We start from the raw sequence: 24,024 nt of genomic DNA on the forward strand, positions 1-24,024 counted from the left end.
CACCAACCATGCCATTTAAGTATGAATGTCCATTAGCTGTTGCCATTGACTGACCAAGAATGAGCTGTATTTTGATTTGCAAGCGTGTTTTTTTCTTAAAAGAAGGGTATATGGCTAATATGCTACTGCCCCAGCTAAAATCTAAGAGCACTCTTTTTTTAATAATAAAAAAGAAGAGACAACAAGTTGGTGACATGGAGCTAGACTAGTCGAATTCAGAGTTGATTTGTTTCCATTTTCTGAAAAGAAAATATTGTAGGACCGCCGGGGGTTGGAGCATCAAGAAACAAACTAATCGAATGTCCGGTATTATTAGTAAACGGAATCGCAAGGTACAACTGGCTGAACAAACACATAATACCCCCTTTCTTAATAGTAATACCACACCAAGCTGGCCCTGCTAATGAAGCCTGGGGGCAACGCAAATTATTGTGTAATAGTACCACTCCATCACCGGTACTCACCAGTTGCCAGAATAGTAGCGAGGCCGCGACAAAGACCAACCGAGCAGGCTGGCTGACTCTGCACGTTGCGCCTGTTACAAAATATCTTTATTTAACCTCGTCAATGCAGCCACAAGGGATTCAAGGCCATGGTAACAGCCATGGTTTAAGAACATAAATTGATCTTATTGTTAGGTTATGGATCAACTTTATTGCCGCCATTAGAATGAGAAACTGATGTACTAATGCCTAGGATTAACTAGACTTATAATCTCCCTATATAAGGAAACCTTGAGATTAATAAGAAATACCAACTCCCTATTCTCTCTGTCTCTCTATCTCTACAATTCTATTTCACAGTCTAAACACTGAACTAAAGAGACAAAGAGGTGAAGAGATCACCACTTTGAAGGGTAAGATGGCTCGCAATTTGCCGATTTCCCTTGATGCTGGTTCTTCTATTCCTTGCAACATTCGTGCTTGCCATCTTTGTCGCCTCATGCATTAGCAACACGCCGAACTTCTCCGGGCTCCAGTGCGCCGTCTTCGACGTGGCAGGGGCCGTGGCCCCCGTTCTCCTCCTGTTGGCTTCACTAGCCATGGAGGATGACGCCGTGACCGACGGCATCACTGCCCGCAGAACCACCAGAGCTGCTAGCAGCGACTCGAGCACCCTCGCGACTCATCGAGGACCTCCAGTGATGCCCGACACATGCACTGCACCAGAACGCATTCTGGTGGAGTCGCCGCGCCACTGCGAGTCCCATGGGTGGACTGCAAGGGTGCGGCTGCAGCCCGACAGGGCTGCCGCAAGAGGTGCTGGACATGGTGACGTCGTACTATCCTCGCCATGGCTGGACAAACTACGCTCGCTGCGACGCCGGTCCTTCATCAACAGAGCATGGCTTCGCCGCGCCGCGCCATCTTGCCGGGCTACATGCCGACAACGCCTCTATACTCTCCAACACCGGCTACGCCGCCGGAGCTCCTCCTTAGAGGCACCATCGCCGCGCGCCGTGGCGTCCCGCCCTTCTACATGGCCGCGGGTGAATCCAGCAGCATGGCCGCGCCGGCGATGGACGGCTTCGCCGAGCCCGAACTCGCACCTCCATCCCCACCACCAGCGCCTTGGTTCCCTGGCCGCCTGACCGTAGCCGTGGAGGCCAACGCGTGCCCCGGCCTTCGCCGCATCATCAAGACCGGGCATGTTCCGACCGAGATGAGCGACGGCGGCGAGGCCCGCCACCCCCCACCCTCAGGTGAGGGGGAGGCCTGAGCGCGGGGAAAGGGGGAGACGAGGTCAGGTTGGTGGGGGACCACACGGCATTGGCCCACGCGACAACACATTGGCGGCGGCGCCAGACCGATGCGCGCGCGGCGGCGACGGCGGACCGGCGGCGGAAGCAGTGGGCGGTGTTGGCGCCGCGGCACGCGGTAGCTACGCACCGATGGCGGCACGCGCAACAGCGGCGGCGGTGGCGGTGGCGGTGGCTGCAAGGCGCTGGGGCGGCGGCGAGTGAGGGTTAGGATGAACCCTAACTCCCACTCGACCTGGACCTTTAGGCCACGGCGGCCACGACTAGCATGGGCCGGTTTCATCGGCCCAACTGCCTACGCCGGCCCGCACGCCCCACCCCCCCACCTGGCCTCCTGGACCCAAAGCGGCGGTGGGCTGAAACCGAGATTGTCTCGGCCCACCGCCCAGTTATCTTACTATATTTTTCAGAATTTTAATTTTAGTAGAAATTTACATTCCAGCCCCTAGACTTTGATATATTTACATTCCGCAAATAATCAGAGAGAATATATTTGCTATTAGCACCCTGTAACTCTTTGTTATTATATATATGAGTTTGTTTCAGCACTTTATGTATTCCCATATCCTTTACTTTTATAAGTACTTTGCAAATTTATATTCTCACCCTAATTTAATTCAATGCAATACTACCCTCTAAAGTGGAAGAATTCTTTGAAGTTTGAGATCATATGGATCTACGCATGCCTCAGCATTGCGACTTTCCCTCCAACTCAGAATTTTTCTACTAAAAATAGAGGATTTACTTCTTTGTTTGAGTTCATTTTGAATTCCCATAAAATTGCATAAAAATGCCATAATTTCTCAAAATTGTTGGCAATTACAATGTAGGTGAGATGGCAACCAAAGAGTTTGATATCCTTGCTCTTGATGGTTCCAATTTCCCTTCTTGGGCGATGGATGTCAAAGTGAATCTTTCAACACTTGGACTATACAAATGTATAGATGAAACAACTACTGGGACTGTTACCCCCTCCAACATGTCCAATTATTCCACCTTAAAAGTGATGAGGGATCATATCCATCCGGATTTGAAAATGGAGTACATGTATGAGGAGGACCCACGTGCTTTGTGGACAGCTCTTAAAAATAGATATGAACAATATAAAGCTATTATCCTTCCAGAGGCAACACATGAGTGGAACCACTTATGCCTACAGGAAGTCAAAACTGTAAACAAGTTCAACCATGCTGTTCATAAGATATGCTCTAAGCTCCGATTTTGTGAGAAAGAACCTTCTGAAGCGGAGAAAATTGAAAAGACTTTGTCTACAATGCTCCTATAAAAAAAGGATCATTACTCAATAATATCGGAAGAAGAAATTCACAGTCTATTCTTCGCTCATTCACACATTGAAACAAGCAGAAAAGAGCCATGAGCTCACTGTGTGGAACTCAAACCAGCGCTCATGGGGCACTGCACCACTACCTAAAGTACATGCGAACGCGAAGAAATATGGTCCCAATGGGAACACACAGACTAGAAATTCCTCAGGCAAGGGCAAGCGCAAGAGAGCCAAAAAGCCACATGGGAACATCCAAAAGGGAAAAGGCATTTCTAAGCCCAAAAATGATAGTAGCAACAAGACTGCCTGCTTTAGGTGTGGTTGCTATAATCATATTGCTAAGAAGTGCAGGACCCCGAAGCATCTTGTTGATCTATACATGAAGTCCATGAGTCGTACACAGAACACCTAGAAGTATGAAGCACACTTTGCCTCTCAAGTGCTGGAGACTGGAGCTATGGACCCCAACCCTGAAGGAGCAGGACCGAGCAACACCAAGACTCTGCCAAGTGAAGAGGAAGGCTCTATGAACATCGACAACATGCTCATGGAATACGCTTCCAACGACATTTTTGGAGACCTCAGATAGGCTCCATGGCTTTAGTGTTTAAATTTGCAAAACTATTCCTTGTAATAAAGACATGATGTTGCTACCCTTTTTATCAGTTGTAATATTGCACGTGCTATCTTAATATATTCATATGTGTTTTTTTATATTTTGCATTTATTCTTATGAATTTAATTCTGCATTATATAGATTGTTACGGGAGTCAATCCAATAGAAGAAGGGATGTGCCTAGTGGATAGTTGTACCACTAATACTATACTTAGGGAAGTCAAATTTTTCCAAACTCTCACAAAGAGAGAAGGACAAGTTTTGACCATCGCGGGACGCGATGCTATGATTGTTGGTTCTGGAATGGCTACTATCATACTTCCAATGGGTACACAAATACATATCGAGGAGGCATTATTGTATCCCGATTCAACATGTACCCTACTAAGTTATAGAGATATCCAAAAAATGGAATTCATGTGGAAACATATGAAGAAAACAATGAGTTCCTCCTCTTCACCAAAGATATTGGATATGGCAAACAGACACTTGAAAAGGTGCCTTCTCTCCCGTCTGGATTGTACTATACATACATCAAAACCGTACCACATATTGCATACAAAGTGATTTTTCAGAATGTCAATATATTCAAAACTTGGCATGAATGCCTTGGCCATCCCGGCATCCGAATGATGAGAAAAATCATGAGCAATTCAAGTGGACATGATATGAGCGACAGAAAATTCCCAAAATTCTCAGATTTTGTGTGCACATTATGTGCAACTGGGAAATTAATTTTGAGACCCTCACATCTCAAAATAAAGGCTGAACCACTAAAGTTTCTTGAACGCATTTAAGGTGATATTTGTGGTCCTGTTCAACTATTATCTGGACCATTCAGGTACTTCATGGTCCTAATAGACGCATCCACAAGATGGTCTCATGTATGTCTATTATCGACACGGAACCGTGCCTTTGCAAAATTGATTGCACAAGTCATCAGACTTAGAACAAGTCAACCTGAACACCAGATAAAATCAATCAGACTGGACAATGCTGCAGAATTTTCTTCCAAAGCTTTCAATGATTATTGTATGGCCTTAGGAATTGAAGTTCAACATTTTGTATCATATGTTCATGCTCAGAATGGTTTAGCTGAATCTCTTATCAAGAGAATTAAGCTCATTGCAAGACCACTATTGCAAAATTGTAACCTACCAACCTCATGTTAGGGTCACGCAGTCTTACACGCTGGTGACTTAATACAATTGCACCCAACTGCATACCATACAGCTTCCCCGCTGCAATTGGTTCGTGGTGATCCTCCTACTATTTCCTATCTGCAGAAATTCAGTTGCGCTGTATACGTACTGATCTCACCACCAAAGCATACATCAATGGGCCCTCACAGGAAAATGGGGATCTTCATGGAGCATTTATCTCCGTCGATCATTAAATACCTGGAGCCTCTTATAGGGGATCTATTCACAGCCCAGTACGCCGATTGTATCTTCAATGAAGAACATTTCCCGGCATCAGGGGGAGAATTCAAGTATCACGTAGAATGCTTGGAAATAAATTGGAATGCCTTAGACACCCTAAAGGAGGATCCTCGTACCACAAAATCTGAACTTCAAGTTCAGAGGGCCATTGATTTGCATATTGCTGCAAACAATTTGCCAGACTCATTTACTGTGAGTAAGAGTGTCCCAAAATCATACGTTCCTGCAAGGAATGTGCCGGAAAGAATAGAGGTACCAAACAAAACTATTCAACTCCATACCTCAAAAGAAAGTGGGAGAAGTACGGCAAATCCTCGCAAGCGCACGAGGAAACAGAGGAAAGAATCCTTTAAATGAAACTCAAGCTCAAGTTGAGAGACACCAAGTGGATTTATCCAATCCACCTCCCACATCCACAGTGCACTCAATTTCTGATGATGGGATATTGGAACGCCCCGACGCTCCGACCCGTCAAGTAGGGTACATGAAATTTCCATAAACTATATTGATTCTGGAGAATCATTCGATCGTAAGACTATAATTGTCAACATATACTTTGCCTTATCAGTTGCAGAAACCATCCAAAATGATCCAGATCCAAAATCCATGGTAGCGTGCAAAAAGCGCTCAGACTGGAACAAATGGAAGGAAGCAATTGAAGCAGAGTTAGCCTCCCTAAATAAAAGAGAGGTTTTTCATAAGTGATACCTACACCTCCAAAAACCTTCCCTGTGGGTTTCAAATGGGTTTTCATCCGGAAGCGGAATGAGAACAATGAGGTGGTGAGATATAAGGCGAGGCTTGTAGCACAAGGGTTCACGCAGATATCCGGCATTGATTTTAATGAAACATATTCTCCGATCATAAGTGGAATTATGTTTCGATATTTAATATCACTGGCAATTTAAAAGCGTCTATCTATGCAGTTGATGGATGTCGTGACCGCATATTTATATGGTTCACTAGATTCAGACATATATATGAAGATCCCCGATGGGATCCCTGTACCGAATGAAAGCGCAGATCGCAATATGGTATAGAGCTCAAAAGATAACTCTATGGTCTGAAACAGTTGGGAAGAATGTGGTACAACCGGCTGAGTGAGTAACTTCTGCAGAAGTGTAACTCTAATAACAATGATTGCCCATGCGTCTTCATCAAAAGATCCTCCATAGGATTTTGCGTTATATCAGTGTATGTAGATGATTTGAATATTATTGGCAACACACAAGATATTGATGAAGCCCGCAATCATCTTAAGACGGAGTTTGAAATGAAGAATTCGGGTAAAACCAGATTTTGCTTAGATTTGCAAATCGAGCACCTTCACTCAGGAATTTTAGTGCACCAATCTGTCTATATCCAGAAATTATTGGAGAAATTCAATATGGACAAAGCATATCCAAATAAGACTCCCCATGGTTGTTCGATCTTTCGATAAAGAAAAAGATATTTTCCGACCACGGGAGAAAAGAGAAGAGATATTAGGACCGGAATATCCCTATCTCGGTCTCATCGGAGCACTTATGTACCTTGAAAACAGTCCACATTGAATTTGCAGTGAATCTGTTCGTAAGACATAGTGCGGCCCCAACTAAGTGTCATTGGACCTGGAATAAAATAAATCCTTAGATACCTGAATGGTACTAAAGATCTTGGCTTGTTCTTTAAGAAATCTGATGACCCTAGCTTGGTTGGATACACTGATGCTGGCTATTTGTCTGATTCCCACAATGACAGATCACAGATAGGTTTTGTGTTCCTTCATGGAGGAACTGCTATATCATGGAAGTCATCTAAACAAACTTTAGTGGCTACCTCCACAAATCATTCTGAGATCATTGCATTATTTGAGGCATCATGAGAATGCGTATGGCTCCGTAGAATGATAAACCATATTAAGCAGTCATGTGGTATTGTTTCCTCAGAATCACCCACTATTATCTATGAAGATAATGCTGCTTGTATTACACAGATGCAAACAGGTTACATCAAGAGCAATATCACCAAACATATTGCTCCTAAATTGTTTTATCCCCATGAGCTACAACAAAGTAGAGAAATAAACATCTTACAGATAAAGTCTTGTGCTAATCTGGCAGATCTCTTCACCAAATCCCTACCAACTTCCTCATTTGAGAAATGTGTTAAGGGAATTGGTATGGATGGCTCAGAGACATGTAAGCTTCGGGGGGAGACTCTCTGAATGATGGACCTTGTTAGACGCTTCACACTGTACTTTTTTCTTCTATAAGTTTTTACCATCAGGTTTTTCTCATACAAAGTTTTTAATGAAACAATGATGGATGCAAGCATGTGCCTTATCTCATGTTTTCCCCACAGAGGTTTTTCTAGAGATAAATCAAGGCATGGATTACTCCTTAAACCTTACAGGTTCATGATTTAGTAATCACCGGACATACTATTCCTATTCTTTTCCCACAAGGTTTTTATAGGAATTAAAGAACATGTTGATCTCAAGAAGGACTCGGTCAAAAGAGGGAGTGTTATAGAACATCTTTATCTAACCTGATCAAGACCATGGTAACAGCCATGGTTAAGGACACGAATTGATCTAGGTTATGGATCAACTTTATTGCTGCCATTAGAATGAGAAATTGATGTACTAGGATGATGTACTAATGCCTAGGATTAACTAGACTTGTAATCTCCCTATACAACGGAACCTTGAGATTAATAACAAATACCAATTCACTATTCTCTTTGTCTCTACAATTCTGTCTCTACAGTACTATTTCACAATAGCGCCGAGCAGAGCACGTCCACCGCAAGTTGGACCGACTGGTGGTGCACGACGACGGAGGGAGGACCTCTGCCGTCCCGCGCACCGCGTGGAGTCGCAGACCGGATATCCACTGATCCACCCACTGGGCTCCGCCGGGTCTCCGCCTGCCGTGGGCGGGCATTTCCTTGACGATTCCGCTGCGCGTCGAGCCTCCGCTCCGCTCGTCTCATCCGGCCATCCGGGCCGGAGAAATCGTGATGTCGCCGTCGCGCTCTCCTCCATCGGAGGCCGAAGCTAGGCGTCGACAGGCACGGGGCGGGGGCACAGGGCCAGTCAGTCCGTGTGCCGGAGCTGCGTCGCGGGCGGGGCGCCATGGCCGCGATGCCCACCGCCCGGGCATTCGCTCGACGGCTCGAGCACCTGGCGGGCGCGATTGGGACGGCGAAGCACCAACCACGGCCCTGGTGCCCCGGTCCGTCATTTCGTTGAGCACCCACCGGGCGGGCACAGGCAGCGCTGGGCGCCTCGTTCGGAGCCCCTCGCCCGAGCCGCCCGGCCAGAATACCACGAAGGCGGAAGGCCGATCCGGCGGGTGGGGAGTAACAAAGGACGTAGTTAGCGTTGCGGCTAGCGAGTCTGCTGTAAACAAAGACTGGGAACCGGAACGGGGAGGACAGGATACGCCTTGGTTGGATCTTCTTTTTTTGTCTGCCAGGATAATCATAGAATAATCATGACTGGACTGCATATTTTAGCTCATTCAGTATAGAAATTAATTTCCAGAATATTTTAGCTCAATCAGTATAGGAATTAATTTCTCTGGCTGAGTCACTCTGGGGCCTGAACCAAACGATACAACACTTTTCATCTCAACTTGTTTCTACAACTTCGGTGCATCCTACAACTACCAGAGCGCTAAAATATTCAGGTATACGATCCTACAACACTTTTTTTTTTGTTTGGCAAAAAAAAAAAAACTACCAGATAGGGGAAAAAACATACCTCCAGGTATACGCTCATAAACAATATCAGGAAAGGCAAAACAGCATAAACATCAGATCCATCAAACATCAACATTTCAGATTCAGTAAACATCCACTACCAGCAAACCGTCAGGCCCTTCAAGCATTTTAAAACCAGCAAAGGGTTGAATTCCCCCTGGCCACTAGTTGATTTTTCACTCACCAGCATCAGTTGAATTCACTCTTGAGCAGGCATTAGCGCAAAAGATGCATATATTGCAGACCACGCAGCCCAATCAAAGAAACTGATCTCATGTGAAACCCACCTCCAACACGACACTGAAATGCCGGTGACAGTTGACACAATTTTCCAGAGAATCGGAATAAAAGAAGGAACAACTTGATAATTTCATCCAGAATGGCAAAAGCCTTGGTACATTAATGACTTCCATGTCCAAACAAACCTAAGCGAACATGTAAACCAAATGCAGCAACTACTTTCAGATAATACTGCAAAACAGATCTTCAAACTTCTTGTTCAGATATCAAGGGTTCTGTTCCCGAGGCACCATTAGTATGTCTCTGAGAGGAACGACCACTTGTCTCCCCTGGCTTTAGAAAGTCAGCAATGCTCTTGGACAGCAAAACTACAATCACAAGGTATATCACAACAGCGAGAACTAGTCCATAGACATAGATCGAAGTCCTGAATTTCCGGCAGCTTCCAGCAGCAAAAGCTGTCACGAGGGCCAACAGGTCTAATATCATGATCAAGTGCAGTACTTCAAGTGGTACATCCATCTTCCAGATAGACGTATTCAACAGATACATGATGACGACAATGGAGGCCATGAAAGAGAGAGAGTTCAACCAGAAGAATGTTTTGTAGCGCCGAGGATGAATATCAAGAAGGACCGGGTTGCCAGCCATATGGCTTTTGTTATACCACCAGTAGTCAGCAGGGGGGTTTAGGACAGGATTGCTTGTTGTGTGGACACCATCATAATTAGACCAGAAGCCACCAGGCGGGCTTAGACCAGCTTGGTACGTGATGGAAGCTGCGACAATTGCAAGCAGCACCAGATACTTATGCCTCTTCCGAGCTTTTTTTGCACGATGACCTGAACTTTCTTGCTTGTTAGAAGTACTTTCTTGCACAGCCTCAGTCGCACCAAAAAGCCACTCAAGTAGACATTTCATGCATCTGCCGAATGGTCCTCCCAGTGTACTATGTGTCGACGAGAGCAGAAACACTTGAATCACAACAGAGATCAGAACTGCAACGGCAATGATGATTAGATATATAGATTGTTTTGCTTTCCTGCAGCTTCCTGCAGCATAAGCGATCAAGAGGCCAACCAAGCCCACCACGGAGCACACTCGCAACGCATAGAACTTGATACCATGCTCGCAGGATTCCCTGTTCACAAGTAGTATTGTGATAGCTACAGATGACACAAACGAGACTGAATTTGAGTAGTAGAAAACATCATAGCGTTTCAAATTGTTGTCCTGAAGGATTGGATAGCCAGGTTTGCCACTGACACCCTTGTCATCAGACCATACACCTCCTGGAGGGCTCATGCCAGCTTGGTATGTGACAGTCGCTGATAGAACAGCAAGCATCAATAGTAGCTTACGTCTCCTCTCCCAGTTCTTCTCATTACCTTCACCTCCCTGGTTGTGTCCAGGCTCAATTCTTGGCCATAAATGCTTGCAGGACAGGTGCTCAAGCTTTTCTGACACAAGCTGTTTCCACCCTTCAGGGATTGCATGTATTGCTATCAGAACATGGATGAGAACATAAGCAAATACAAGGCATAACAACAGCAAGATGTACATGGAATTCTTCGTCTTCCTACAGCTCCCCGAAAGATAAGACCCGGTTAGAGAAAGAAGATCCACTATCATTGCTGTCTGCAGTGCGTATCGTTTTATAACCTTGTCACTCATCCTCCGGTTCAGGAGCATAATAATCATGACAATAGATGCAACAAAGGCGATGGCATTTAAATAGAAGAACACAATATAGCGTCGATGGTTATTATCCTCAAGGATGGGATCACCAGGTAAATGGTATGGCCGATGATGAGTGTCCTTAGCGATGAAACCACCAGTTAAATTATTGTTCTCTTGTTTCGACCAGAAACCACCTGGTGGATTCAAACCTGATTGGTATGTCAGAGATACCGCAAGAATTGCAAGAAGTAGTAGATATGTGCGGGATTTCTTGAGATGTTTATCAGCTAGATTGCCACTAGCATTTTCTTTGCTGTCAGCCTGTCTGGGAGCTCCTTCATAGTTGTCAGTGTAGCCATTCTCATTTGGTCTAATATCATCATTCATTCTGACAATTTCTATCTCATTGGTTTTCAAAGGCACATCAGAGGACTCTTTTTCCACAGTGAGATTATTGGTGGCTCCATTATGATCACTGGACATTGTTATGTGTTTGGAAAACTCTTCCACTGGCATGATTGTAGGCTCTTGAACATCAGTAGATGAAGATTGCCCCATCATATTTGCAATTTTCTGGGTATCTAGAGATTTATGATCAGGGTTGGACATGGCAAAATTTGGAGTCTTGGGATCATCCACGAATGAAAACTGTTTCTTCATATCTGCAAATTGAAGGTTTTCTGTACGATGATAATCAGGATTAGACATACTGTTATTAGTGTTTGTAGCTTGCTGACATTTCATTAACGGATTACCTGTTTTGGACGAAGCCACTTTAGCAACTGACTGGTGATCTGCGGATTGGCCTTCCTGGTTGTACATGACATCTTCTTCATTTTCTGATTGCTGGTCATTCGCCAATGTATGCCCAGTGTCAGACACAACCTCTTCAGTAGTTGAAGTTTGTTCTTGTTCACCAGTAGACTGATGCTCTCTGGCGGGTTCACCCTTTTTCACCTTTGGAACTTGCTGATAGTATGCAGACTGATGTTCTGGTTCAAGAGCACTAACTTGTTCTGCTGAATCTGTTACTCGCACTGTAGTTTGCTGATTACTTGAAACTGAATTCTCCTCCACTTTATTTGTTGATCTATTTCTACCATATTCCAGTGAAAAGACCCGGCCAACTCTATCCATGCAGCTCACTTTGACGTTTCTAAGACAGTCTGCAACAGGTTTGATAACAAAAGACCCAGCCAGAACTGCAATGAAGATCCACACCAATATAGCAATGAAAATAACACAGAAAGATTGTACCAAAGTTCTACAGCTTCCTGCAGCATATGCTCCCATCAGGCCCAATAGGTCAGCTACAACACAGACTTTCACTGCTCTGGACCTTATGCCATGCCTGCTCAACTCTGGGCTCAGAAGCAGTATTATGGTGACCAAAGAAGCAACAAAGGAAGTCGAGTTGCAACTAACAAATAGATTGTAACGAGCAAGGTTTTTGCTGCGAAGCATAGAAGTAGCTGGATGCTGATTTTCCTCATTTTCAGCCCAAAAACCACCCGGCGGACTCAACCCTGCCTGGTACGTGATAGTTGCAGAAAAAGTCACAAGCATCAACATGAACTTGCGACCCTCCTCAACATCTTCAATTTGAGGGATGCTCCTTTGGTCCTCATGGACACCCCACTTGCATAGAATCTGGCATAGTGCAGATCGCACCCTATTTTTCAGCCATTTTGGAACAACTCTTATGAATAAAAGTATATGAATCACAATATATACGAAAACAGCAAGGACCAGAACCCAGATGTAAATGGATGACTTTACTGCTCTGCAGCTTCCAGCAGCATAGGCCCCCATCAAGCTGAATAGGTCTAGTATCATAGTGAATTGCATTGAACGGAGCCACAAATTCTGCCTGGTCACATGCTTACTAAGAAGCAAGATGATTAACACAAGAGATGCAGCAAATGCTGTTGCATTGCAGTAAAAGAATACCTCATGCCGCCGGAAGAACCTAGCGCGAAGGATAGGGTCACCGGCATCATGCCCGTCCTTTTTCTGTGTCCAGAATCCCCCCGGTGGAGTTAACCCAGCATTGTATGTCACACTAACAGCTAAGGTTCCAAGGAGCACCAGATACTTCCGCAGTCTCCACAGCAGCTCAAAATCAACAGCTACATTGGATTCAGGGCTACGGGCTAACAAATTGGTGGTGGACAAACCGTCGATGGATTCTTGCCTGGTGCTGCCCGTAGCCATGCCAAGCTCCCCTGTGCTGTCTTCATGGTTGCTGCTGTCTTCACTGCGATCATTGCCTGGTTCCGGAGTAGCAGCTGTGCTGGACAGAGCAATGACAAGCTCGGGCTGCTTGCCATTTGCCATATGGCTGCTTGCTCTTCAACAGAGGTTGTTAACCTTAGCCTCTCAGGTTAATTGCCTCTAACCTTACATCCGAGGCAGAGGGATTCTTTGGTTGGAGAAGATATCTGGATGATTCAAGGATTATTGAAGGATGTTTCTGGACAAGAAAGGCAGCTGGCAGCTGGCGATAAGGAAGACGAAGACTTGGGTGAGGTCAATGGAGCAAAGGAAGATGACAAGGAGACGATGTATTGAAGGCTCACTTCTGGCTGACCCCACCAACGACAACAAGAAGCCCCATGCAAATTATTTGAGCATGCATATATGACTTGTCAACGTACCCCGAAGGACTTGACCCAAGTGGGACTCAGTCAACTCTGAGAGTTCACACTGTTTATGCCATTGTAAGGTAAAAGTATTAGCAGCTAGAGCCACATTACAGTTTACTTTCAACAAAAAAAAGGCCACGTTACAGTGGCAGGTGGATTTGATTGTTTGTCTTATGGAGATGCCTATAAATAAATAACTCACATAGTAAAATGGAAAGTATCGCAGTCAGAACAAACTGCAACGTAGATGAAGACTGCTCGGACTCGTAAGATTCGAAGACATATCAATTGCTCACTCACTGTCACGGGTGGTGTGAACAGGTAGAAAAAGAAGAATACTGCAAGGAGGAAAGACTAACTTAATACAAGTTCTTTTCCAAAAGGCAGCAACACAACGATGGAGTGGTCATCTCGCTAGACCCCCACCACAATGCCCACGTGACTTGTATTAAACTAAAGCTGTCCACTGATGCTCATGGCATTAAGAAGCCTAATGCAAGCTTGTCATCAAGTACCAAGTCAAATCCAGATTCGATTGACGATCAGTATGCGGATTTTGAATAGCTTACCGCAGGAGCTTGACATGGAGAGCCATAAAGAACGGCGTATCAAGCACCATTCAGTCAGTACTGGAGTCACGAGGCACGTTCAGACTCAACAAAAGACATGCCCGATTGTTAATAGCAAATTGATCTGGGCTGTGTGTGCCAGGGCTCAGATCTCACTGCCGTTGCCCCGATTGTTAATAGCAAATTGATCTGGGCTGTGTGTGCCAGGGCTCAGATCTCACTGCCGTTGCCAAGTTGTTAAGGAATGAATCGATGCACAGATACGCAAAAGACAAGTTGCTCGAATTCTGTAATACCTCGATGGCAATGGCGCGCAGGTGGGTAACCGGAGGCGCCGAGGTGGAATCCGAGTTCACACCACTGGTAATCTGGCAGTGAACCGCGCCCGAATCACCGGAATCATGGTCGAAGTCCGCCTTGCTCCGTTCGTGGCAGCCTAGGGTGTCCCTGTCGCGCGTACACCCGCCGTGGCCGCGGACGGGCCGCGTCCAGGCATCGCGTCGAACACCTAGCGGACATGGCCGGATGAGCGGCGCTGGGACGTGGTTGTCCATCGAGGGCCGGCCAAACGGTAAGGCGGCGTTGCCTACCCCGGCCAAGTGGTTCTGTCGGACGACTCTGGCGAGAGTCCCGTCGGCGTGGAGCCGGACCTTTTTCTCTCAACCATGTTTTTTGCTGCGGTAATTCTTTCTCCCGAGAATGCGCTCTAGAGGCTCGAGCATTCTTTTGCGTGCTGCCGGGCGGATGGCGTGGCCCAAAAAAACTCTTATACCCCTGTATTTTTCCATGGGCCAATGAATATTTAGATGGATTGGCCCTAGTCGTCGACCAGCCCAACTTCGTTTGCGCTTCCGCAGCCCAGTCACTCGCGGCTCAGTAAAGCCCGTCTCATTGCTCCCTCTCAGGCCGTCGAACGCTCCCAGAGCCAGTCGAGCGCTCCTCAGGCAGTCAGGCCGGCTCACGGACTCACGCTCGCGCGGACCAGACCCTAACCCCTGCTGGCGGGCGGCGGCGGCGGCGGGCGGCCGACCGGCGAGGCCGCGAGGGTCGCGACCTGACCGCGCAAGGCAGCGCGCGCGGCTGCCGGCGGCCTGGTGCAGTCGCGAGGGCGCACGGCGCGGGCGTGCGGCAGCGCGTGCGGTGGCCCAGCCGCTCGGGCGTGCGGCCGCTCAGGCGCACGGCGCTAGCGCGCGGCAGCCAGCGCTATCAGCAGTCCAGCACGGCAGCCGGACGGCTGAACGGGGCGACAGGCAGAAGCAGCAAGTCAGCAAGCAAACATGTCAATTTGATTCTTTTCTACCTTCCCCGGTCGGCCAATCTTGCAATGCACATTCATTTTTCTGCTAAAATTAAACAATTGACTTATGAAAGTATTTATGGTTCTTTATCTAGCCTAAATTTCTCAATGAAGAGGACTACGACACTAAGATCTTTCTTCCCATGCTCCTACGCCTGTAATTGCACCTCAGAAACCTTCTGTTGAACCATCGAAACAATCTCCTGAATCTAAATCATGCAATTTAAGCATATTGTTGTACAATTAGACTTCGAATGGGAGATATGATCTAAATTATGCAATTTAAGCATATTTCGGCTATTGCTATTGTAACTATCGGTATGTGGATTAGTTTGAGTGCTTTAAGCACATGCATAAGTGGCCCTAGGCGTGAAAATTTGCCAGCTCTGCCACTCTCCGTATATTAGCATTTGTCATTTGAAATTTGAAGATACGTGCATACACATTTAAGAACTTCTTTTGCGAAACCACATTTTAGAACTTGGACCAATTTAATTTGGATTACAAGTCCATCAGCATACAATATTTGTAGAAAATACATCAATAATAGGTTTTTTTGTAAAATGACTGATTTAGTTAGGACTTAGATGGTGTCTGATATATTGACCATATGTCTTTCTTCTTTTTTGCAAATGAATCAGAGCGCCCGAACAACCCCCCACCCCCACCCCCCCCCCCCCATGTTCACAATATTCATCATATATGTGTCAATATTTATTATCATTTTTCTTAGTTTGACCTCAACGTCTCATCACAAAATTAGACCTGATCATAATTCGCCCGACCTGACCTGGCCAATGTGTTAGGCGGACTCGAGTTGAAATTTGCGACACGCCATAAAAGTCGGACCGGGGACATATTGTTTTTTAATCCAGAACCCAAAAAAACCCATCATAAAAATTTGGATCTGGCTTCGGCTAAATGAAAAAACAATTGAGTTTTTTTTACCAGACCCAACAAATGATCATGTCTTATATGAAATTGAAGGGAGATGTAAAATTGGCTTTAAATGGATGTGGAATGATGAAAAATAGCGGCACTTTGGAATATTGTTTGAATGGTAGAAATGGTAATTTAGAGGTAGATACTTGGATTCCTTGGGTTAGCTTTTTTTTTTATAATTGTAGAAGTCGGTAATTCATAACTAGATATTGAAAGTACTTCAGTTTTTTTTCATAATGGCATAAATGAATACTTTAGAAGTAAATATCAGCAAAGGTAAACATAGGATTAAAAATTTTTTTAAGTATTTGGGGTACTTTTGAGTTAAATTTTTATAATGACAAAGGTGAGTATTTTTGAAACATGTTAAACCCAATGACTACTTTCATAGGTGACTAGTTCCCCGATCAATGTTCTAATATTTTTTTATTTCTAGGTCTGATCTCTATAGCTTTTAGCAAAACTACCTCCAGTTTACTGAAAAGGAAGATATGTTTTACCCTAGAACACTTATAAAAGTGCAACCTTTTAAGCAAACACTTTCAAAAAATGTTCTTTTACTGCAGCAGAGAAACAGTGCCATATTGAAACTTTTCTTTTCCTGAGTAAAGAACTTTTTGAAGGAAATAACTTCTATTGATACGATCTAAAAAAAATTAGCTTTATAAAGTTTATACTCTTGAGTATTATTTTCTACGTTTTCTGCTATGAGCGTCCCAAACTCAAAAAGAAGCCGAACGAAAATGAGTCTCCCGCTGGAGACACCGAGAGGTGAACTACAATGACGGCTGGGAATAATGGGCCCAGATTAGTCAATTCCTTCTTTGGTGATAAAACCAGACTAATACGTTTGCTGCCTATGCGATCTGCATGAAGAATTGCAATGCCACCATTCACCAGTCTAATATATCCAATTTAGTATGATACCGATAGGGGGAAAGCATGACCATCATCAGAAGCTAATACTTTAGCATTTTCATGATAATTTTTAATTTTCTCAGGTTGAGAGCATCAAAGACTGGTTAAAATTTGGAGATTAAATTTTTGTTGCGGTGGCCACCAACTTTTTCTGGTTCGCAAGTTTAATGGAGCTTGATGGTTCCTTAAAAAAATATCTTACATGGCGTCCATTTAATACATATAGTCCACTGGTATAGACGTACTATGAAATATTTCATAGGGATAGAAACTGGAAGGAAATAGGAAAATGAATATCCGAGATATCCGAATCCATTTCCATGCGTATCCGATCGGCTTCCATCCTGGGGGATGGAAACCGGAAGGAAACAGAAAGACGGATGACGGATATCCGAGATATCCGAATCCATTTCCATGCGTATCTGATCCGGTTCCATCCTTACTAGGAAGGCAGGTGCGCTAACACCGCGCCCGTAGAGGGGTCGCGTATGCCAGGGTATGGTTTTTGTTGCACTGATCATGCACTTACATATCTGCACAATCATTTTTAAAGGTTCCAACGACAACATGGGTTGGAGGTATGAAGGAGCAACATCATCACACAACACGATACTTGTTTATCTTAGCAAAGAACACGAATTGTTATCTATATATTACAATGACCTTATGTAGCTGAATGTCCGTAAGAAAGGGCAATTGAAGATTTCACATGTAGTATGCTGTTGATCCTAACATCCCTGTTTGAAAGGCTATCTCTGGCTGCAAATAGCTCAATTCATAACCAAAGCCAATGTACAGAAGTACCTCAAAAACTTCAACCATACCAAACCTGTTACCATATCCAAGAGATCTGTATTACCCCTACTGGTGACCACCCATGTGCTTCCATTTATCTTGTACACTCGCACATAATTAAATTTTAAACAAATGAAAAATATGCTATCAAGATATTAGTTTTGAGAAAGAGGTGCGCATTTGGGAAGGTATGACCTACATACATAAATTTGGCAGGTAAAAGAGCAAATGGGTGCCTAACCTTATGTCTGGTGTGCTTGTGTGGCTAAAAGACCAAATGAGCACCTGACATTATGTCTAATGTGCTTAATGTGGCCACAGAATTCAAAGAGGCAGGATGCCCTGCTCCGAGTTCCTACAATTGCATCACTCCACCATCAAGAATCATGGTTCCCCACAAACAAAAATATTTTAGATCAAAACTTGTGCTTTCAAGTTTTCCAAAATTGAATAGAATTTGATAATTTGAACAGCTTCTTCTTTCAAAAACAAAAATAAATGTCTGTATGTACCTTTTGGTACTGGATCCTTCCACCCCTAACATGGCACCAAAGGCCATACTTATCTTGTGTTGAGCCCCAGCTAACCAGGTTCATGGAGAAGTCTTAGCCAAAACGGAAAAACAAAATACAGCTTGAGATTTTTAGGGAGTAATATAAAATTGCAAAATGATCTTGTACATTTCAAATGCCTGCTAACTGGAGACAATAAGAAACTTTGAAGGTATCACAGAGTCCATAGGAAATTTGAAATTCTGCATAGGCATTCAAACTTAGTTCGCTGCTTGGCAAAGAAATCGAGATCACCAATGCAAGAATATAAATCATGTACCTCTAGCTCAGTTTGCCAACTATGAGCAAATCTGCAAAATAGAACACAGACTTTGTGTGAAATTTGAAGACAACCAAAAATGCTAATTGAATTGCCGCTTTTACTAAAATGGCTTGGTCTATTACTGAACAAAACTGAATGACTAAGCTAATTATTGATATTGATTGAATAATCTAACCAAATAGTGCAAATACGAAGCTACCTCTTTATATCATGGCAATTTTTGCATGGATCTTGTCTATTGAATGGTGGGAACATTATTTCAAAAAAAATCACTCAGGGCCAAAACTTCTCTACTTTTTACAATCTAGCTAGAATCCCAATTCAGCAAAAGAATCTTACCAAGACAACAGATCCCGGTGTAGTTGATTATTCAGTGAAACCAAAGCATGTAGCATGTTAGAAGAGAGAAAAAAAATTAAACTCTTGTATTGGATCCTTCCCTCGCCACATGGCACCAAAGGTCACACTTAATTTGTGTTGAGTCCCATCTAACCAAGTTCATGGCCAGAGGTTTTCGCCTAGACGAAAAACAAAATACAACTTGAGATTTTCAGGGAGTAGAGTTGCAAACTGAATTTCTGCATTTTCAAATGGCCTTGTAACTGGGAATAATAAGAAAACTCAAAGCTATCACAGGGTCCATGGTCAGTTTGAAATTCTGAATAGGTGTTCAGATTTAGTATCGCTGCTTGGCAAAGAAATCCAAAATAGATCATATACCTCTAGATCAGTTTGCCAACCCATGAGCAAATCTGTAAAATAGAATACAAAGATTTTGTGTAAAATTTTAAGACAATCAAGACGACTAATTGAACTGCAGCTTTTACCAAAATGGCTTGCTCTATTGTTGGACAGGACTGGAGGACTAAGCTGCTGATTACTGATATTGAATAATTTAACAGATTGTGTAAATTCCAGGCTACCTTTTTACATCATGGCAATTTTCGCAGTGGATTTTTTATTAAATGATGAGAACAATATCCAAAAATACTTCAAACTGTTGCAAACAGATGTTAAAATTTGAAGAAAGACAATCCTATTTAAGAAGAACATCTGTTGCCATTTTGGTGATCAAAGAAGAAAAATAAATTACATGCTTACTTGAAGTGAAGCAGCTGAAGCAGCACAGCAAAAGCTGCCAATTTTTTCTCGAACACGCAGGAGTTTTGCGCATCAATATATTAAGAAGAATAAAGAGGTGACAAGAACCCCAGAGTATTACAGAATCATGGGGCTGTAATCCACCCAAAAATTCCTAGACAACTCTTACAAATAAAAGTGACTAGACCAAAACAAGACCAGTGCCACCTAGGTGGCAGGAGTTGCTGGGGCGAGGAGATGAGAAACTCCTCAAGCCCCAGCAATAGACCACTGTCTCGCCTCCTCTTTGATGGTTGCAACAACACATGCCAGATTAGGAGAGATTCCATCAAACTTACGATGATTCCATAAAGACCATGCTCCTAGTATGATAATGGAGTTGAGCCCTTTTTGTTTTTGACTAGTCACCCTGTTGCTTGCAGCAGCCCACCAGTCCTCAAAGGACAGATTCACAGCTTGTGGTGCAAGTGTTTGCAGGCCAAGGTCCCATAGGATAGTGAACCAAACTTGCCGACTGAATACACAAGATACTAAGAGGAGATCGATTGTTTCTTCTGCTTGGGCACAAAGGGGGCAGGATGCCGGGTGACCTAGCCCCTTTCTTGCTAGCCTGTCAGCCGTCCAGCACTTCTTGTGAGCCACTGTCCAAAGGAAGAATATGCATTTGCCAGGAGCCCAGGTTTTCCAAATTCTTTCCCAAGAATTGAAGTGGATGGACCCAATGAAGAACGCTTCATATGCAAATTTTGTAGTGAAATTACCCGAGGTGGAAAATTTCCAAATGTAAGTATTCTCAACTTCTGGTTGCAACTCAAATCTCTCAAGAAGTTCCCAAAGTTGCAAATATTCAACAAGGACTTCCACCGTGAGAGCTCCTTTTATATCCAAGATCCAACTTCTGTTTTCAAGAGCAGCAAATACTTTTCTTTTTCTTCCCCTAGCTGCCACTGCATTGAACAGGTGTGGGAAGAGAATTTCTAAGCTCTGATCAGCCAGCCTCCTATCCTTCCAAAATAGTGTGTTCTTGCCATTTCCTATTACAGTCACAACAGCTGCAAAAGCTGCCAATTAATTTGGGAATCTGATGAAGGAAGGGAAAGCACTAAGGCGAAACATTGTGTCAGACCTTCAATGTCAAGGTGGGGAACAGTCCATTTGATAATATGAGGGAAGCAATCTCGTGAAGTTCAGAATCAAAGTTATAATTATTGAGATGAACTGAAAAGCTCCAAATGAGTCGTCATGGTATTCAAAAAAAGAAGAAACTGCGGAGGCGGCAGAGCATACACAGATTTGCAGCATTATTCTCCTCTTAATGATTTTTGTGAGATATCCTGAGAAGGAATTATAACACTTTGTAGTAACTATAACATATTCTAGAAATATATCACAATCTAAAAAATGATAGTCATCTAAATTTGTCCAAGTGATACTTGGGATCATGAATTACCTTTGATGAACCTGCAACAATGCACAGATAAACTTGTAATATACATAACTACTGGAACTGAATCAAATAAGCAAGGATCGAACTATTAGTAGGCTAATGTCAAACCCCCAACATCAAACAATGGAGATGAACCTGTTTCAGCAATACATGACTGGAAAATTTGCCCCTATGTTTTCTGTATTTTGGAAGGATAGGCTGCTTCAATCACATATTAACACAGTGGCAACACCGACTTGTAATTAAAAAACTCAAGATCAAGCAGAAGGAATGTGCATCTACCTTCCTAATGCAATTTTGCAATCTAGCTCTTTTGATCTATAGAAAATTATTTGATATTTAAGTGATGCAGGGTAGGAAATGATTGGATTTATAATGCAGGTTCTTATCTGCCATCGACGATCATATTCAAAGGCCTAAGGAGAAGTGCAAGAGGAAGCCACTGGAAATAAAATTAGTTGCCAATAGGCCATAAGCACTTTGTTTCTTAAAATCATAATGGTAGCATTGCCAAATGCATAAAAATAATGATAATTACTGAATGCGATAAATATGGCACTGACATCGTATATCCAGATCTAGCAGGTAATCTGTGACAAACCTAAATTGTGTTACCGCACAAGCTAAATCTTACAGCAAACAATGAAAAGAAACCAGCTTTCAGTTCTATATATCTCCTTGGCTCCTTGCCTCCTACCTGCACAATGATATAACCAAAGTTAAACTTGCAAGTTTGTATCAGATTCACAATCTTCAATTAGTAAATGCTGATATGCAACATTGGCTTAACATGAAACAATAATCATAACACTTCAATCGTCAATCTATGAGGAATCTCAGCCCTGCCAAACTACAGAAATCCAGCAAGGCCGCATCCTTCAGAATTCCGACCTTTCCAATGACATGAAACTGAACTTTTTAACATGGAAATAGAGTTTAATCGTGTGTTTCATTTGACCATGTCCAGGAACATAGCCGCAGCAAATATTCCACTTCTGCAAGCGCTGGCACGCCCACATGCCCTGGACAACGTGTAAGAAACATAATATAGCTCATGAAGAAACGGAGCTATATGCTGAAAAGCAGGCAAGATGACAACATTTAGGCATATTTTCAGGCTCCACTCAAAAGGCACACATATATTTTCTAACACAAAGGGAAATTTGAACTGTAAATCACAGGAAGCGCAGCTAGGTAATATATGACTAAGAGCCACACACGGCACAACAGGACTGGCCAAACAGCCGAGAGGCTCCCGTCAGCCTCGTTTTGGTTCAGCCAACTACTTAGTCTCTAAAAAAGTACTCCCTGAGTCCTACGAGACCATTGGTTTAGAAAATTTCAGACATCATGTTACCAATAATTAACTATACCAGTTGTGATTGAAAACCACGTTGTTTATTTGGTCCCCTAAAACCTCAATAAATGCAAATGCATTAGAACCTGAAAATAATATATACTTAAGCATTTGATTGGCTCCGTACCTTTCTCTTATAATTATTTCTTAGTATTTGATATTGGTTTAATTAGATGTATTTTACTGCAGTTTAAAAGAACACTTTCTGTCAGATCAAATTTGAAGGCTAAATGAACAGTTTCATGGGACTGAGGGAGTACAATTATCGCTTCCCGAGAGGTCAAATAATTTAAAGTTTCACCAAATTTATATAAAAAATTATTAATATTTATATTTTCAAATAAATTTAGTATGAAAATATATTATATAATTAATCTAATGATACTTTTTTAACATAAATATTAATAGTATTTTGTATAAATTTAATTTAATTTAAAATTATTTGACTCCTTAGTAAAGAAGAACAATCCTCATATTGGAACCGGAAAGTAAGAGTTGGGATTCTTCTTCGGACCGAGGGAGTATTACTGCTGCACGTTCCTTTCGTCTTCCCCTTCTTCTCGCTGCGACTCGGCAACTACACTCCCCCGGACCACCGGAGGTGAGCGCCTGTTCGCTAGTTGCACAGTTAAGGCGACTCTGCCTCGAAGGATTCTTTGGTTAACCGTGGATTCTGCTTCATCTGGTATTACAGCGTGGATCCGTGATGACAGACCTTCCGCTTCCATGCATGTCTTATTCAGGGCGCGGGGTGGTCGCTGGTCCGCCCGGTAGATGTTCGACGAATTGCCGCAATGGTGCTGCACGGCAGATGTTCGACTAAAACGCCTCTGGAAGACGCGTTCAAGCTGTTAGCCTAGTTGTCTCGTGGAGTGCGGTCTGGTGGCTCTTGGCCACGATGGCGCGAACTAGACACGTGGCTGGGGTTTCAGTGCTGGATGCCATGTATGTCTCTCGCCAAGCGTTTCACTGTTTGTCCTCTTCTATACATGTACTGCCCATTGTGGTGTTGCTTGACCATGTACGCGTTGAGTGTCTTAGTTACAAGGGGAGATTAGACTCCGGATTACACTATTGCAACTGGCCTCAAAGGTACTGGAAATGGAAGTCAACTAGAGCAAATAGTTCTGGTACTTATATGAGCAACTGAACGGGAAACATATAGCAAGGAGCACTAATTATGTGGAAAATTTGTCTTGCTGTCTAGCCAATCTGGAGGAACGAGTTGGATAGAGCCACAAGGTACATAGTAATTTTTTCATGAGTTCTTATAGATGCTTATGGAATAATTAATTGATCCTACAAATTACATTGAAAGTAATCAATGACCAAAGTGACGTGTGCATGGAA

General features: G+C 43.4%; 1 protein-coding gene and 1 long non-coding RNA gene across 5 annotated transcripts; one reads left to right on the forward strand and one right to left on the reverse strand.

Moving 5' to 3' along the window:
• Positions 1-8,864: 8,864 nt before the first annotated feature.
• LOC112888730 lies at positions 8,865-14,689 on the reverse strand. 4 transcript variants are annotated; one of them, XM_025955036.1, is made up of 3 exons: positions 14,280-14,689; positions 11,525-12,419; positions 8,865-11,449 (listed from the first exon to the last, which is right to left on the reverse strand). In XM_025955036.1, the coding sequence occupies exons 1-3, from the start codon at positions 14,535-14,537 to the stop codon at positions 9,336-9,338; spliced, it is 3,267 nt and encodes a 1,088-aa protein (XP_025810821.1). In that variant the 5' UTR covers positions 14,538-14,689; the 3' UTR covers positions 8,865-9,335. The 4 variants fall into 4 exon arrangements, with proteins under 4 accessions (XP_025810821.1, XP_025810819.1, XP_025810820.1 ...); XM_025955034.1 differs by having other exon boundaries at positions 11,525-13,475; positions 14,280-14,414; XM_025955035.1 differs by having other exon boundaries at positions 8,865-11,431; positions 11,525-14,203; positions 14,280-14,412.
• Positions 14,690-23,156: 8,467 nt separating this feature from the next.
• On the forward strand, positions 23,157-24,007 carry LOC112888733. Its single transcript, XR_003227909.1, has 2 exons — positions 23,157-23,275; positions 23,369-24,007. It is a non-coding gene; the product is annotated as an uncharacterized LOC112888733 (long non-coding RNA).
• Positions 24,008-24,024: the final 17 nt, after the last annotated feature.

The sequence above is a fragment of the Panicum hallii genome, chromosome 4 (genome assembly GCF_002211085.1).
Source record: "Panicum hallii strain FIL2 chromosome 4, PHallii_v3.1, whole genome shotgun sequence".
Classification (NCBI taxonomy): Eukaryota; Viridiplantae; Streptophyta; class Magnoliopsida; order Poales; family Poaceae; genus Panicum; species Panicum hallii.